Source organism: Macaca thibetana, chromosome 15 (genome assembly GCF_024542745.1).
Source record: "Macaca thibetana thibetana isolate TM-01 chromosome 15, ASM2454274v1, whole genome shotgun sequence".
Classification (NCBI taxonomy): Eukaryota; Metazoa; Chordata; class Mammalia; order Primates; family Cercopithecidae; genus Macaca; species Macaca thibetana.
Window position 1 is genome coordinate 96,078,686 of NC_065592.1, and position 14,145 is coordinate 96,092,830.

The 14,145-nt window shown below is 39.4% G+C and overlaps 1 protein-coding gene across 3 annotated transcripts in view; it reads right to left on the bottom strand.

Moving 5' to 3' along the window:
* GKAP1 (G kinase anchoring protein 1) overlaps positions 1–14,145 on the bottom strand; it is an 81,718-nt gene that overhangs the window by 58,391 nt on the left and 9,182 nt on the right. For all 3 annotated transcript variants that reach the window (XM_050761671.1, XM_050761673.1, XM_050761672.1), the window contains exons 3-4: positions 11,510–11,768; positions 6,156–6,299 (exon numbers count right to left, since the gene is read on the bottom strand). In XM_050761671.1, the coding sequence (XP_050617628.1) occupies positions 6,156–6,299; positions 11,510–11,725 (360 nt within the window). In that variant the 5' untranslated portion in view covers positions 11,726–11,768. The remainder of the gene's footprint in view (positions 1–6,155; positions 6,300–11,509; positions 11,769–14,145) is intronic.

Sequence of the window (14,145 nt, forward strand, 5' to 3'; positions counted from 1 at the left end):
AAAGGACAGTAAATATTTTGGTGCTAACATTTTTTAAAAAAATTAATTTGTAAGTCTAAGTACCATTACAATTTTACCCATTTAAATCCAAACAAAATAAATTCCAAATGAACAGTCTTCAATTATCATAGGCAACATGGAAATATAGTTATTATAAAACAAAAAAGATCCTCATTCTGAAGATATCTAATACTTTTAGCCAACTGATTACACTTAATAGCAGTAGTGCATAGTGGTCCTCTAACCCGTTAGATTTTCAAAGTGTAGACTACATATCTTTCAGTAATTTGGAAGGCAAGATTATTTTCCCAGAAATTTTACAGTAGTCTTATTGAACATAATTATTCCAAAGGTTGTCAGAGTTCTACAAAAATGACATGTATCATTCACATTCATGACCACATTCAGTTCATCTCAGCTAATGTATTTTTATGTCTTCTGAGTGCTGTTTGTATTTACTAAGTCTGCATTTTTGTTGTATGCTTTATCGTACCCCCAAGCAATAAAAATGGTTCATGAGTCATGAAAGAATTAAAAGTAGTAATGAAAATAGAACCATAAATAATGCAACTTATAAAAACACAATAAATTTTGAAATTAACAGGACTCCAATACAGTGAATATAGAATATAAATGTGTATGTGTAAGGACAAGAGTGATGTCACAAAAGGAGCAGAAATTTACATTTAAGAGTGATGTCACAAAAGGAGCAGAAATTTACAAATTAAATTGTAAATTTACATTTACATTTAAAGTTATAAATAGAAAATTAAGATAATGAATAAATTTTTCATTTGAGTCATCAATTTTTTGCTTTCAGCTACCTGTCAAGAAATCTGGTCAGAAGACTGGGTGTGGTGGCTCACACCTATAATCCTAGCACCTTGGGAAGCTGTGGTAGGTGGACTGCTTGAGACCAGGAGTTCAAGACCAGCCTGGGCAACATGGCAAAACCCCATCTCTACTAAAAATACAAAAAATTAGCCAGCCGTGGTGCAGTGTGCCTGTAGTCCCAGCTACTTGGGAGGCTGAGGCGGGAGAATCATCTGAGCCTGGGAGTCGAGGCTGCAGTTAGCCATGATTGCACCACTGCATTCCAGCCTGGGCGATGGGAGTGAGACCCCGTCTCAAAAAATACACGAAAATTTTAAAAAAGAGAGAAAGAAACTTGGGGAGACCAGTGGCCTGAAGATATCACAGTTTTTCTTTCAAACAAAGCCTAGGGACCTGTAGGAGTCTTTCCAGAACAACTACTAAGTAATGCTTTCTAGCATAAAAGTGATTAATTTTGTTGCTAAAGAGCCAAACATACAATGGATTAATTTGAATTTATACCCCTTATAAGGAAACCAGGTAGTCAAACTACTGCCAAGGGATTTATTACACCAGTCACACAGTTAATGATAAATATTACACTCACAAACAAACAAAACCAGAACAAGTTATTGGAAAAAAACCTTTATCAAATGAACTGAAGGATGTCACATAAGAGAGAACTTGCTATTGTGGACATACTAACAGACATTTCACATCAGAGTGAGAAAAATACCAGTGACGTGTAGACTTTGAATCAATACAGTAACAGAAGAAATACACAATAAAATTCGGTCTGTTAATCACTGAAACCCTTAAGAGATTTTTCTACTTATTTTTTAAGTCATGACTTTTTAAAAAAGGTACACTGGAATCAATAATATCAGTGCATCATGAATAAAACAGATTATACCTAAAAAAATCTACACAGAGATTTATTCATAGACAACAGCTGTTGGTGAACAGTATGTTTCTTGATCTTGATTTAATCATTTTAAAAAACAGTGGCTGCGCATGGTGGCTCACACCTGTAATCCCAGCACTTTGGGAGGCTGAGGCCGGGGATCACCTGAGGTCAGGAGTTCAAGACCAGCCTGGCCAAGATAGTAAAATCCTGCCTCTACTAAAAAAAAAAAAAAAATACAAAAAATTAGCCAGGCGTGGTGGCACATGCCTGTAATCCCAGCTACTTGGGAGGCTGAGGCAGGAGAATTGCTTGAACCCGGGAGGTGGAGGTTGTAGTGAGCCAAGATCGTGCCACTGCACTCCAGCCTGGGCGACAAGAGCGAAACTCTGTCTCAAAAAAAAAATTTTTTTTTAAGTGAAAATTATGCATACAACCAAGTCAAAACCATGACTTACATGTTTTTTTGAAAAACAGCTTTACTGGGATATAATTTACATATCATTTTATACATCATATATCATATGATACCCATTTCAATTAAGAAACATAAACACCTTTTGATATATACATCTAAGCAAATAAATGGGTAGTGAATATAAGACCACTCTTCCATAATGAAGTGTGCTGGGATAGATACAAGTTAGCTACTACTTAGAGTTAATTATTTATTGAACCAGCTTACTCACCATTAGTGTTTTAATTGTACTCTTCATTTAGATTTCCTTTTTAATTGGCAAGAGCACATCTCAGAAAAATTTGCAGAAAGGATAATGGTGGTATACTCTCTCAGTTATTGTTATATCTGAGAGTGTCTTTTTTCTTTTTTTTTTTGAGATAGGGTCTCGCTCTGACACCCAGGCTGAAGTGCACTGGCGTGATCACGGCTCACTGTAGCCTGAGTAGCTGGGACTACAGGCATGCACTACTACATCCAGTGAATTTTTGCATTTTTTTGTAGAGATGGGGATTTGCCATATTGCCTAGACTGGTCTCGAGCTCCTGGGCTCAAGTGATCTGCCTACCTTGGTCTCCTAAAGTGCTGGGATTACAGGCATGACCTGCTGCACTGGGCCTGAGTGTGTTTCTTTCACATTCACACAAATGACTTCTAAGCTAGATGTGGAATTCTTGGTCCTAACATTTTGGTTCTAGTATTTAAAGTAGCCAGCCTGATTCTTCATCCTGTGTAGGCAACCAGTTTTCTCCTGTGCATATATTTATACTACTATTTCCTTATTCCTCATTCTTAAAATTAGAATCTAATTCTTAAAAGACTTAAATTTGGTGTTCTTTTCAAGCTTAGATTCAAGTCTGAAGCTTAGGGAAATTTTTATCAAAATAATCTTTTTTCTTTTTTGTAGAGCTGGGGTCTCACTATGTTGCCCAGGCCAGTCTCAAACTCCTGGCCTCAAGCAATATTCCTGCCTCAACCTCCCAAAGTGCTGGGATTATAGGAATGAGCCACTGCACTCGGCCTATCAACATAATCTTTAATACTTGCCTCTGTTCTATTTGTTTCAGGGACATTAATTATGCCTCTGTTGGATTTAAATTCAGTGTTCCAATCTATCATGTCAATTTTATCAGAAAAACTTATCTCCAATTTTCCTTCACACAATTGGCTCAGCTTTGTAGATACTCTGGTCCTTCTAATTAAGTTTTTAATCTGCTATGAGTTTATTTTGCTAAATTTTAAAATTCACCCATATCACTTTTGTTTTGTTTTGTTTGAGACGGAGTTTCACTCTTGTTGCCCAGGCTGGAGTGCAATGGCATGATCTTGGCTCACCACAACCTCCACCTCCCGGGTTCAAGATAGTCTCCTGCCTCAGTCTCCCCCAAGTAGCTGGAATTACAGGCATGCAGCACCACACCTGGTTAATTTTGTATTTTTAGTACAGACAGGGCTTCTCCATGTTGGTCAAGCTGGTCTCGAACTCCTGACCTCAGGTGATCCACCCACCTAGGCCTCCCTCCCAAAGTGCTGGGATTACAGGTGTGAGCCACTGTGCCCGGTCCTGTCTCAGTTTTAATCACCCATTTCCCTTTTAATTTCTCTCAGTCACTTTTTCATTTTAGTCCATTATTTTATCTTACCTTGTTATATAACATTACTATCCCCTTGACTTTTATAAAATGTTCTAGCCTCTTGATTTTTATTAAAGCAAAACACAGGTGCTATCTAAAATTGACTTCCGTTTCCTGCAGCAAATCTTTTTCAAGGTGTGCTTTCACTCCAGACACTAAGTACAATGTTCTTTTCCTTCATGTGGCAGAAACTTTTCTTCCATTGACATGAGATCAACTGAGATCTAGTGTTTGCTCATAAATAGGCGAACTGGGTGCTTTCCTACTGTCCATCTGGTTGGGTGTTTAATTCTAGCTCTCAGATTGTATGCTGAGACTTAGTTGATGTAAATTTGCATTATCAATATGGTGATTTAGGATTAGGAAACTTTGTTCCTAGCATAATTTCTATTTTGTGTTTGACATAAGCAGCCAAATAACAGCTAAGTTTTCCATGTCCAGCTTTCTGTCTGGCTCAGCCCTCCATCCCAGAAATTTCTCATACTGTGTCAGGAAGAACACCCACCATACTGTATGCTTTCTGCCTAGTATATAGTCATTGCCTGATCCCTCTAAATGTAGCTACTTTTGAAATCTATTATTAATTTATTAGTAATAATAAAATAGATTCCAAACAGTATATTGTCCATGAGTTGCAAGGCTTGCCCTTATCTCTTCCTCACCTCTCAGCATAATTATCCCAAGATCTACTCTACTTCCACACATTATTTTCTTCCAAGTGAGGCTCCCACATAAGGTTCTAAGTCTTCCTAAGTGATCCATCAGTAGTATACTCAGCAGAAATTCATCAAAGTTCCTGGGCCTTCAATGGCATCCTTATATAGGATCAGGGCCAAGTTAGACTATTTCCTTTTCATCATTACCTGCTCATTTCAGCAGCAATCAGTAGGAGCAGAAGAAAAGGCAATCAGATATCTGTGATCAAGTTCTCATGTTGCATGGAATTTATTTTGGTGCAAATTTGAGTAGTTTTCCTCCATTAGTTCTCCAGTGCACTTTAGACCACTGGGAGAAATTCTCTCCAATGAAGACACTGGCAAATTCTATTACTGGCTAAACAAGTAGATCATTAAAACATTTATCTTTGTAAACAAGAATCGGTTATAATGAATATTTTATAAGGAAAAAAAGAATCAACCCCTAGAAACAGTACAAGATGATTTATCCAGTATACCAGTGCCTGGAACTGCCATTTGAACAGCACTACTGCATGGCTCTACAGTAATAACTGATGCTCATAATGATGAGCCTGAGGCACTGCAAAATCCTAAAGAAAAATGTTATAATTAGCATAGTTTGTGTTAAGAGAATAACTTAGTATAGTCTATTTATTTTAAAACTGATAACCCAAGAATGACAGAAATAGCCACTCTACTAGACCTAATATCTGCTAGAACGATACTCATTCTGAATGTATCAAATGATAGTCTGACAGGCAAATAAATAACTCATCACTTACTATATACATACAGCATCTCCTAGAGTACATTCCACGCTTAGTATGTTATTTTCCTAGACTCCACACACAAAAAAAGATATGTATTGGTCTTAATGAGTTATCTATTTTATTTGGTTTTTAATGACATTTAATAGAGACATAGAAGAACAAAGTATCATGTAAACAGGTTAAAGAAACAACGGTAAAGTTTCCCAAAAGCTTTCTTTTTTAAGCAAAACTGTCACTATTATTTGTTTTGTTTTTTGTTTTGAGACAGGGTCTCATTCTGCTGCCTAGGCTGGAGTGCAGTGACAAAATCACGGCTCACTGCAGCCTCCACCTCCTGAGCTCTGGTGATCTTCCCACCTCAGCCACCTGAGTAGCTGGGATCACAAGTGTGCGCCTCCCTGACCAGCTAATTTTTCTATTTTTTGCAGACAAAGCGTTTTGCTATGTTGCCCAGGGTGGTCTCAAACTCCTAGGCTCAAGTGATCCACCCGCCTCAGCCTCCCAAATTGCTGGGATTACAGGTGCGAGCCACCACTCCCAGCCTAGTCACTGTGTATTTTTAACAAGAGACCTCTGCCCTACAAATGTGATTTTCTTACTTGGAATAATTTAATACTGTTCCCCTACCTTCCCTGTCTCTCCCTGATTTGTAAAAGGCAGATGATTTTTAAAACCACAAAATAACTGCTTTGTATTGCCAAAACTAACATAAACAACAAATGTAACAATTTTGTTTTTGAGTAGATCAAAAACAGAACCCCTTATTAAAAGCAGCAAATGTGAATTAATCCAATACAAACTGCTTCTCAGAACAGTGGTGACATGAATTCAGAGGCACTGCCATCTGAAAAATCCATAAATTCAATGAATAACAAAACAATTTTATTTACGTAGTTGTACCTGCTCATCTCTTTGTCTCCACTCTTGCCAATTTTCTTCTCGTGAATCCTTCTGTACTGGGTTTGACAATGGAAGATCATGTTGAGCATTACAAACAGCATGGGAGGATTTCTGGGGAATTTTCTTAAAAGCAAGATTCCTGAGCTATAATAAAACAAAGAAAAAATATATTAAATTCAGTTTACCAATCCTGGGATACTAATGATTTTTTTAATTTAAAAAAATGGTATTTTTATACTTCTACTCCACTCGTTTTGCTAACTCACACAACTAAAGTTATTATTTGTGTTTTGTATAATCTTTGTAGAATGTTAATTTTGCCAGCATTTGAGATAATATTGGTAGAGAAATGAAATGATTAAGTGAAAAATGTATTATACTCTATTATACCTCCATTTTAATCATTCTTCTTTACTAAAGAGAAGTTTATAGGAGTAGAAAACAGTAAAACAAGTGTGCTCTTAAAATGCAAAACATAGCCGGGCTCAGCAGCTCACCCCTGTAATCTCAGCCCATTGGAAGGCTGAGCAGGTGGACTGCTTGAGCCCAGGAGATTGAGATCAGCCTCAGAAATGTGGCAAAACCCAGTCTTTACAAAAAATACAACAACAAAAAAAAAACTAGCCGGGTGTGGTGACACGCACCTGTGGTCCCAGCTACCCAGGAGGCTGAGGTGAGAGGATCACCTGAGCCTGGGTAGTTGAAGCTGCAGTGAGCAGTGATCATGCCACCACACTCCAGCCTGGGTGACGGAGTAAGACCCTGTCTCAAAAATAAAAATAAAATAAAATGCAAAACAATATAGCTCTGAAGCATACACATTTAAAAGTTTAAATAGTGAGAGATTGCCTAAACAACTCTGACAACTACTTTGCTAGTGCTAAAAAATACAGGGCCTAGTCCACAAAGTAACATAATCAACTAAAACAGTATGGGCCAAGCCACTCCCAACAATAAAAATAATCTGAGACAAAGTAGTTGAAACAAGAGAAAAAAATACTGAGAGGCTGTTATGAACTGAATTTGTTAAATTAAGTTTCGCCAGCAGACTGGGCGTACTGCCTATGAGCTAGCCCTGCTCTGCAAGGAGCAGTTTTTAAAAAAAAAAAAAAAAAAAAAAAAAAAAAAAAAGTTTAGTATAAAGCTGCCTCCTTACTTTTTTTTTTTTTTTTTTTTTTTTTTTTTGGCAGAGTCTCGCTCTGTCGCTAGGTTGGAGAGCAGTGGTGCGATCTCACTCACTGTAACCTCCGCCTCCCAGGTTCAAGCAATTCACCTGCCTCAGCCTCCCAAACAGGTGGGATTACAGTTGGATGCCACCACGCCCAGCTACTTTTTGAACTCCTGACTTCAGGTAATCTTCCCACCTCAGCCTCCTAAAGTGTTGGGATTACAGGTATGAGCCACCGCGCCTGGCCCCCACTGCCTCTTTACATATTTTAAGTTCAACTTGAAAGTTTCTCCATACATAGTGAACTATAACCTAACAATATATAAACAAACTGTAACCTACTTTTGTACCAATCACCCAGTTTTAGCCAATCACAGGTGGCTAACTGTCAAACTATGTTCAAATGAGGCAAAGGTGGAGCTGTAACCAGTCCAGCTGTTTCTGTACCTCACTTCTGTTTTCTGTCCATAAATACTACCTGACCATCTGACAGCCCAGGAGTAGCTCTGAACCTATTCTGGTTCTGGGGGCTGCTGAATTGTGAATTGGTCTTTGCGCATTTGAACTGTTCAATTTAATTTATCTGAAGTTTTTAACAAATTGTATCCTCCCTAAAGATACCTTGAAGCCCTAACCCCCAGTGTCCATGAATGTGACCTTATTTGGAATTTGGGTCTTTACAGATGTAATCAAGTTAAGATGAAGTCATGCTGAATTAGGTTGGGCCCTAATCCAATATGACTGGTGTCCTTATACAAAGAGGTGAAGACACAGATACATAGAGAATGCCACATAACAACATAGGTAGAGATTGGGGTGATGACACAGCAAGCCAAAGGAACGCCATGGATTGACAGCTGCCACCCAGAAGCTAGAAGAGGCACGGAGTCTCAGAGAGAGAATGGCCCTGTTGACGTGTGGATTTGAAACTCTACTAGACTTTAGAACTGTGAAAAATAAATTTCTGTTTTTTTTTTTTGTTTTGTTTTTTTTTTTTTTTGAGGCGGAGTCTTCACTCTGTCGCCCAGGCTGGAGTGCAGTGGCACCATCTCAGCTCACTGCAAGCTCCGCCTCCCGGGTTCGCGCCATTCTCCTGCCTCAGCCTCCGGAGTAGCTGGGACTACAGGCGCCCGCCACCGCGCCCGGCTAATTTTTTGTATTTTAGTAGAGACGGGGTTTCACCGTGTTAGCCAGGATGGTCTCGATCTCCTGACCTCGTGATCCGCCCGCCTCGGCCTCCCAAAGTGCAGGGATTACAGGCATGAGCCACCGCGCCCGGCAATTTCTGTTGTTTTAAGCCACCAAGTTTGCGGTATTTTTTTATGGCAGCCCTGAGAAACTAATAAAGAGGCTTTCAATTGTGGATTAACAATTTTAACCGATAATACCAGGTTGGTGCAAAAGTAATTGCGGTTTTTGCCAAGTACATTGTTCTATAAAAGGAAATAAGATAGAAACACCACCAGTAGCTGGTTTCTGATTGGAAAGGACATTCAGGAGGAGATGCTGCTGGAAATGAAGCACTGGTAGGTTGGCTGCTGTTTGCTTTACAGAAAGTAAAGGCTGATAGAACTGCAAATGGCTGAAGTGCAAAGGGCGGATCCTTCACACTCATTGTTTTACATTTTCTCATTCTCTAATATAAACTCCATTATTGCCTTATTTTCTGTTTCCCCAAATCATCTTAATTCCTAAAAGAAAATAGTGGGCAATCAAAAGTTCTGAAAGATCTGACTTCTGAAAGGTTATCATCTAGTGAGGAAAATGTCTTTCCTTTAAAGTAACTGTGTGGATAGCATTGTAAAAAATATTTAGAAAGCAATGGAGACGGAAATTTAATAGAAAAATATAAAGTGAAAATGCTTTTTTCTAAGTCTTGGGACATTACTATGAGAATAAAACACTTTTACTACTTCTTTCATTAAACAATAATAAGGAAGGTCCTTATATACCCAACTGCTCCTTCTATTAAAACAAAACACATACTAGAGTTGTATTTCAGCATTTCTTTTAAAAACAATGGGCACATTAAATGTTGGTCATATAACTAATGCTAAGGATGTCTAGGAAAAAAGGGCCTTCTATACAGTTTTTACTCTGAAGAAAAGAAATGGGCCGGGTGCAGTGGCTCACACCTGTAATCCCAGCACTTTGGGAGGCCAAGGCGGGTGGATCACGAGGTCAGGAGTTCTTTTTTTTTTTTTTTTGAGACGGAGTCTCGCTCTGTCGCCCGGGCTGGAGTGCAGTGGCCGGATCTCAGCTCACTACAAGCTGCGCCTCCGGGGTTTACGCCATTCTCCTGCCTCAGCCTCCCAAGTAACTGGGATTACAGGCGCCCGCCATCTCGCCCGGCTAGTTTTTTGTATTTTTTAGTAGAGACGGGGTTTCACCGTGTTCGCCAGGATGGTCTCGATCTCCTGACCTCGTGATCCACCCGTCTCGGCCTCCCAAAGTGCTGGGATTACAGGCTTGAGCCACCACGCCCGGCCATGAGGTCAGGAGTTCTAGACCAGCCTGGCCAATACTGTGAAACCCCGTCACTACTAAAAATATAAAAATTAGCCAGGTGTGGTGGCGTGCACCTGTAGTTCCAGCTACTTGGGAGGCGGAGGCAGAAGAATCACTTGAACCCGGGAGGTGGAGGTTGCAGTGAGCTGAGATCATGGCACTGTACTCTAGCTTGGGTGACAATGCAAGACTCCATCTCAGAAAAAAAAAAATGACCATCGAATGCATAAAAATGTACATTCAAGGCGAGTCACAGAGGGTCAGAAAGAGAGTTGCACACCTGTAATCTCAGCACTTTGGGAAGCTGAGGCAGATGGATTGCTTGAGGCCGGGAATTTGAGAACAGCCTGGGCAATGTACTGTGACCCTGTCTCTACAAAAAAAAAAAAAATTAGCCTAGCTACTTGGGAGGCTGAGGCAAGAGGACTGCTTGAACCCAGGAGTTGGAGGTTACAGTGAGCTATATGCCACTGAACTCCAGTCTGGGCAACAGAGAGAGGCCGGCACGGTAGCTCACACCTATAATCCCAGCACTTTGGGAGGCCAAGGTGGGTGGATCACCTGAGCAACATGATGAACCGTGTCTCTACCAAAAATACAAAAAATTAGCCTGGTGTAGTGGCGTGTGCCTGTGGTCCCAGTTGCTTGGGAGGCTGAGGTGGGAGGATCACTTGAGCCTGGGAGGCAGAGGTTGTGTGAGCCGAGATCGCACCACTGCATTCCAATCTGGGTAACAACAATGAGACCCCGTCTCAAAAAAACAAAAACAACTAGTCATATGATTTTTGCCTATAACAGTAGAAAACAGGAAACAACCCAAATGCTTATCATGAGTTCAATTAAATAAAGTATGAAATAACCACATAATTAAATATTGTAAACTGTGGATTCATTTAAAATAACAGAGATCTGTATTTACTAATACGGAAAACCGCTCGTGGCTAATATTTTTTAAAAGCCAGTTATGAAAGTCTATTAAATAATCCCATCTTCATTTAAGTATAACACAGATATATATATACATGTATATATTCATATACATGTATATATGTGTACAGAAAACACATACCAAAATATTTATTGGTTATATTTCTGGTCATATCTGTAAGTGACCTTTGCTTCCTTTTAAGACTTTCCTAAACTTTATGCAATGAACACACAAACTTCCACAGTCAGAAAAAAATGTATTTTAAAAATGTTCAGGCAGGGTGTGGTGGCTCACGCCTGTAATCCCAGCCCTTTGGGAGGCTGAGGCAAGCAGACTGCTTGAGCCCAGGAGTTTAAGACCAGCCTATGCAACATGGCAAAACTCCATCTCTACAAAAAATGCAAAAATTAGCCAGGCATGGCAGTGTGTGCCTGTGGTCCCGGCTACTCAGGAGGCTAAGGTGTGAGGACACCTTGAGCCTAGGAGGTTGAGGCTACAGTGAAGTGTGATCATCCCACTGCACTCCAGCCTAGGTGACAGAGTGAGAGCTTGTCTCAAAAAAAAAAAAAAAAAAGATCATTACATTTTATTTTAAATATACACAAATTCACATCCATTCATTGAAGTAATATTTACAGAATACCTGTGTAACAGGTACTATGAATACATAGGTGAACAAGCTAGTATCTGTTCTCAGGATGATTATCGTCTATTGGGAAAGCAGACAACACAAATAATTTTAAGTGTTACCTCATTTGCTTCACTCTGTTGCTGTTCCTTCTTTTTTCTTCTTTTCTCTCTTTTTTTCTCATTTGTAGTTGACTTGCTTCCTAAAGTTTGAGACTTTCCAGTATTTCGACCTTTACCTTTTCCAGGTTCTGAATCAGAACCACTGCCACTATCCACTTGTAACAGGGCAAAACGAGAAGCGGTAGTGGGAACAGAACTAAGTACTGCTGAGGCCATTGTAAAGATTTTTCTTTTAAAATACTTCTGTCAAGAACAATTTCTGTGGGGAGGGAGAAGAATAGGCAGATGGATAAACAAACACTCAGTAAAATCTGTTGTAGATGCTAAAACAACCATATGTATATAAAGTAAATTTCTTCTGACACTGGCTTTAGTAAATTTGGATTAATACTCACAGCACTATTAGCAGTAACATACTTTTATATTTAAGCAAGCAATGTAACATTTTACAATAGAAAAATGACATAAGATTTCACAGATATAATGTGCTCATTTTTCCATGTATACTTTAAAAATGCATGGTTTTCCTCTCTCAATAATTCTGTAATATATACATATTTATAAAGAACATTCTAAATCAATATGGTTTACAGTGGAAAAGAGTATCATTGTTTCATTATACACAAAAAAAGATCTTTAGTCCAACTACATGTTAACTCCCAACTTCCAATAAAAGAAAAAAAGGAATAAAGACAGAATACCATTTTTATCATATATAAAATACTACCATAAGTTTGATTCCGGAGACTGTGATTTAGAACTGATAGCAAAAATAAAGAGCTTAAATTCTCTCAACCAAAGGAAACTTTTCAAAATGCCTTCTGCATTATGTTTTAGTTCACTAGCTTCCATGCAAGCATAGGTGAGTGTAGCTTCATGTCATGTGCTGTCAGCTTTTCCACAATCGTTTAGACTTAGAAGGGATCTTAAAAGTCCCCCAGTAGCTCCTAATCCAAATCCTTTAGTTATACAGCTAAGGTAAGTGGAGTTTAAGTTGGTTATGTGACTTCCCTTAGTTCTTTCTGGAAGTTAGTGGCTGAGTCTCCACTTGGACCTAGATTTGCTGAACCTTAATCTGAAAGTCCAAATTAAGAAGCCCCGTAACAACCAGAAGACTAAGTACTCTTCCAATTAAAAAAGACACAGACTGTCTTAACAGAACGGCAACTCAGAAATTTGTATTTTGAAATGTTTCAGGTACACAGAAACTGAACAAAGTATTCGGTTTGAAAAAATTAAGATGAACACTCCAAGTAGCCAGCACAAAGGTTAACAAAACGTTAACTGACTCCTATGCTTCTCTCCAATTGCATTCCCCCACTGTACCAGCCAGAGGTAACAAGTATCCCGATTTCTGTATAACTTACTCCTTTGCTTTTCTTTATAGTTTTATCCTATGTCTTGATTCACAGTGCTCATATCTGAATGAACTGCTGTCATTTCCACAATATCCCACTGGTTACATATATATTTCTTACTACATCACATTATCACACAGGTCCACCCTATTCATTGTGGGAAAGGGCTATGTAAAGGTGAATACTAAGAAGTAAGGATCATTAAGATCCATTCTGAAAGCCAACCACACGCTATCGTTTGTATGTTTTCAGGAGGGAAGAAAAGTGAGAAGTACATATTCAATCTTCCACCTTAAGTAACCAGAAAAACATTTGGAAATCTTTCAAGTTTCTGGTACACAACGAAGAAAAATCACAGTGAACTGAGGTCTGAAGATGCTGTCTGGCTGTCATTAAATTATAGCATTTTTTTTTTTTTTTTTTGAGACGGAGTCTTGCTCTGTGCCCCAGGCTGGAGTGCAGTGGCGCGATCTCAGGTCACTGCAAGCTCCGCCCCGCCGGGTTCACGCCATTCTCCTGCCTCAGCCTCCCGAGTAGCTGGGACTACAGGCACCCGCCACCTCGCCCGGCTAATTTTCTTGTATTTTTAGTAGAGACGGGGTTTCACCATGTTAGCCAGGATGGTCTCGATCTCCTGACCTCGTGATCCGCCCGTCTCGGCCTCCCAAAGTGCTGGGATTACAGGCTTGAGCCACCGCACCCGGCCAATTATAGCATTTTTATTACAATATCATGTTAAGACAAATTGCTTCTGTGTCTAGAAATATGCAAATCAAGACAAAATATGACAATGTACAGAGATGATACCACATGATAAATTGTGACAGATTTTTGCTTCCAATCTTTCCTGCAAGCATGGGAATGAAAGTTTCATAAGTTATGACAAAGGAGAAAATGTTTCAAAATGGAAAAGAAATTCCAGAAATATTATGGAAAAGATGAATTCTGCTTCAACCTCAACATATTTTATTAAAATAATCCTATAGGCCGGGTGCAGTGGCTCACACCTGTAATCCCAGCACTCTGGGAGGCTGAGGTGGGTAGGTCACTGGAGGCCAGGAGTTTGAGACCAGCCTGGGCAACATAGTGAGACCCTGTCTCTACTAAAAATACAAAAAATTAGCTGGGCATGGTGATGCGCACCTGTAATCCCAGCTATTCCAGAGGCTGAGGCATGAGAATCTCTTGAACCCAGGAGGTGGAGGTTGCAGTGAACTGAGATTGCACCACTGACTACAGCCTGAGCAACGGAGTCAGACTCTCTCTCAAAAAAATAGT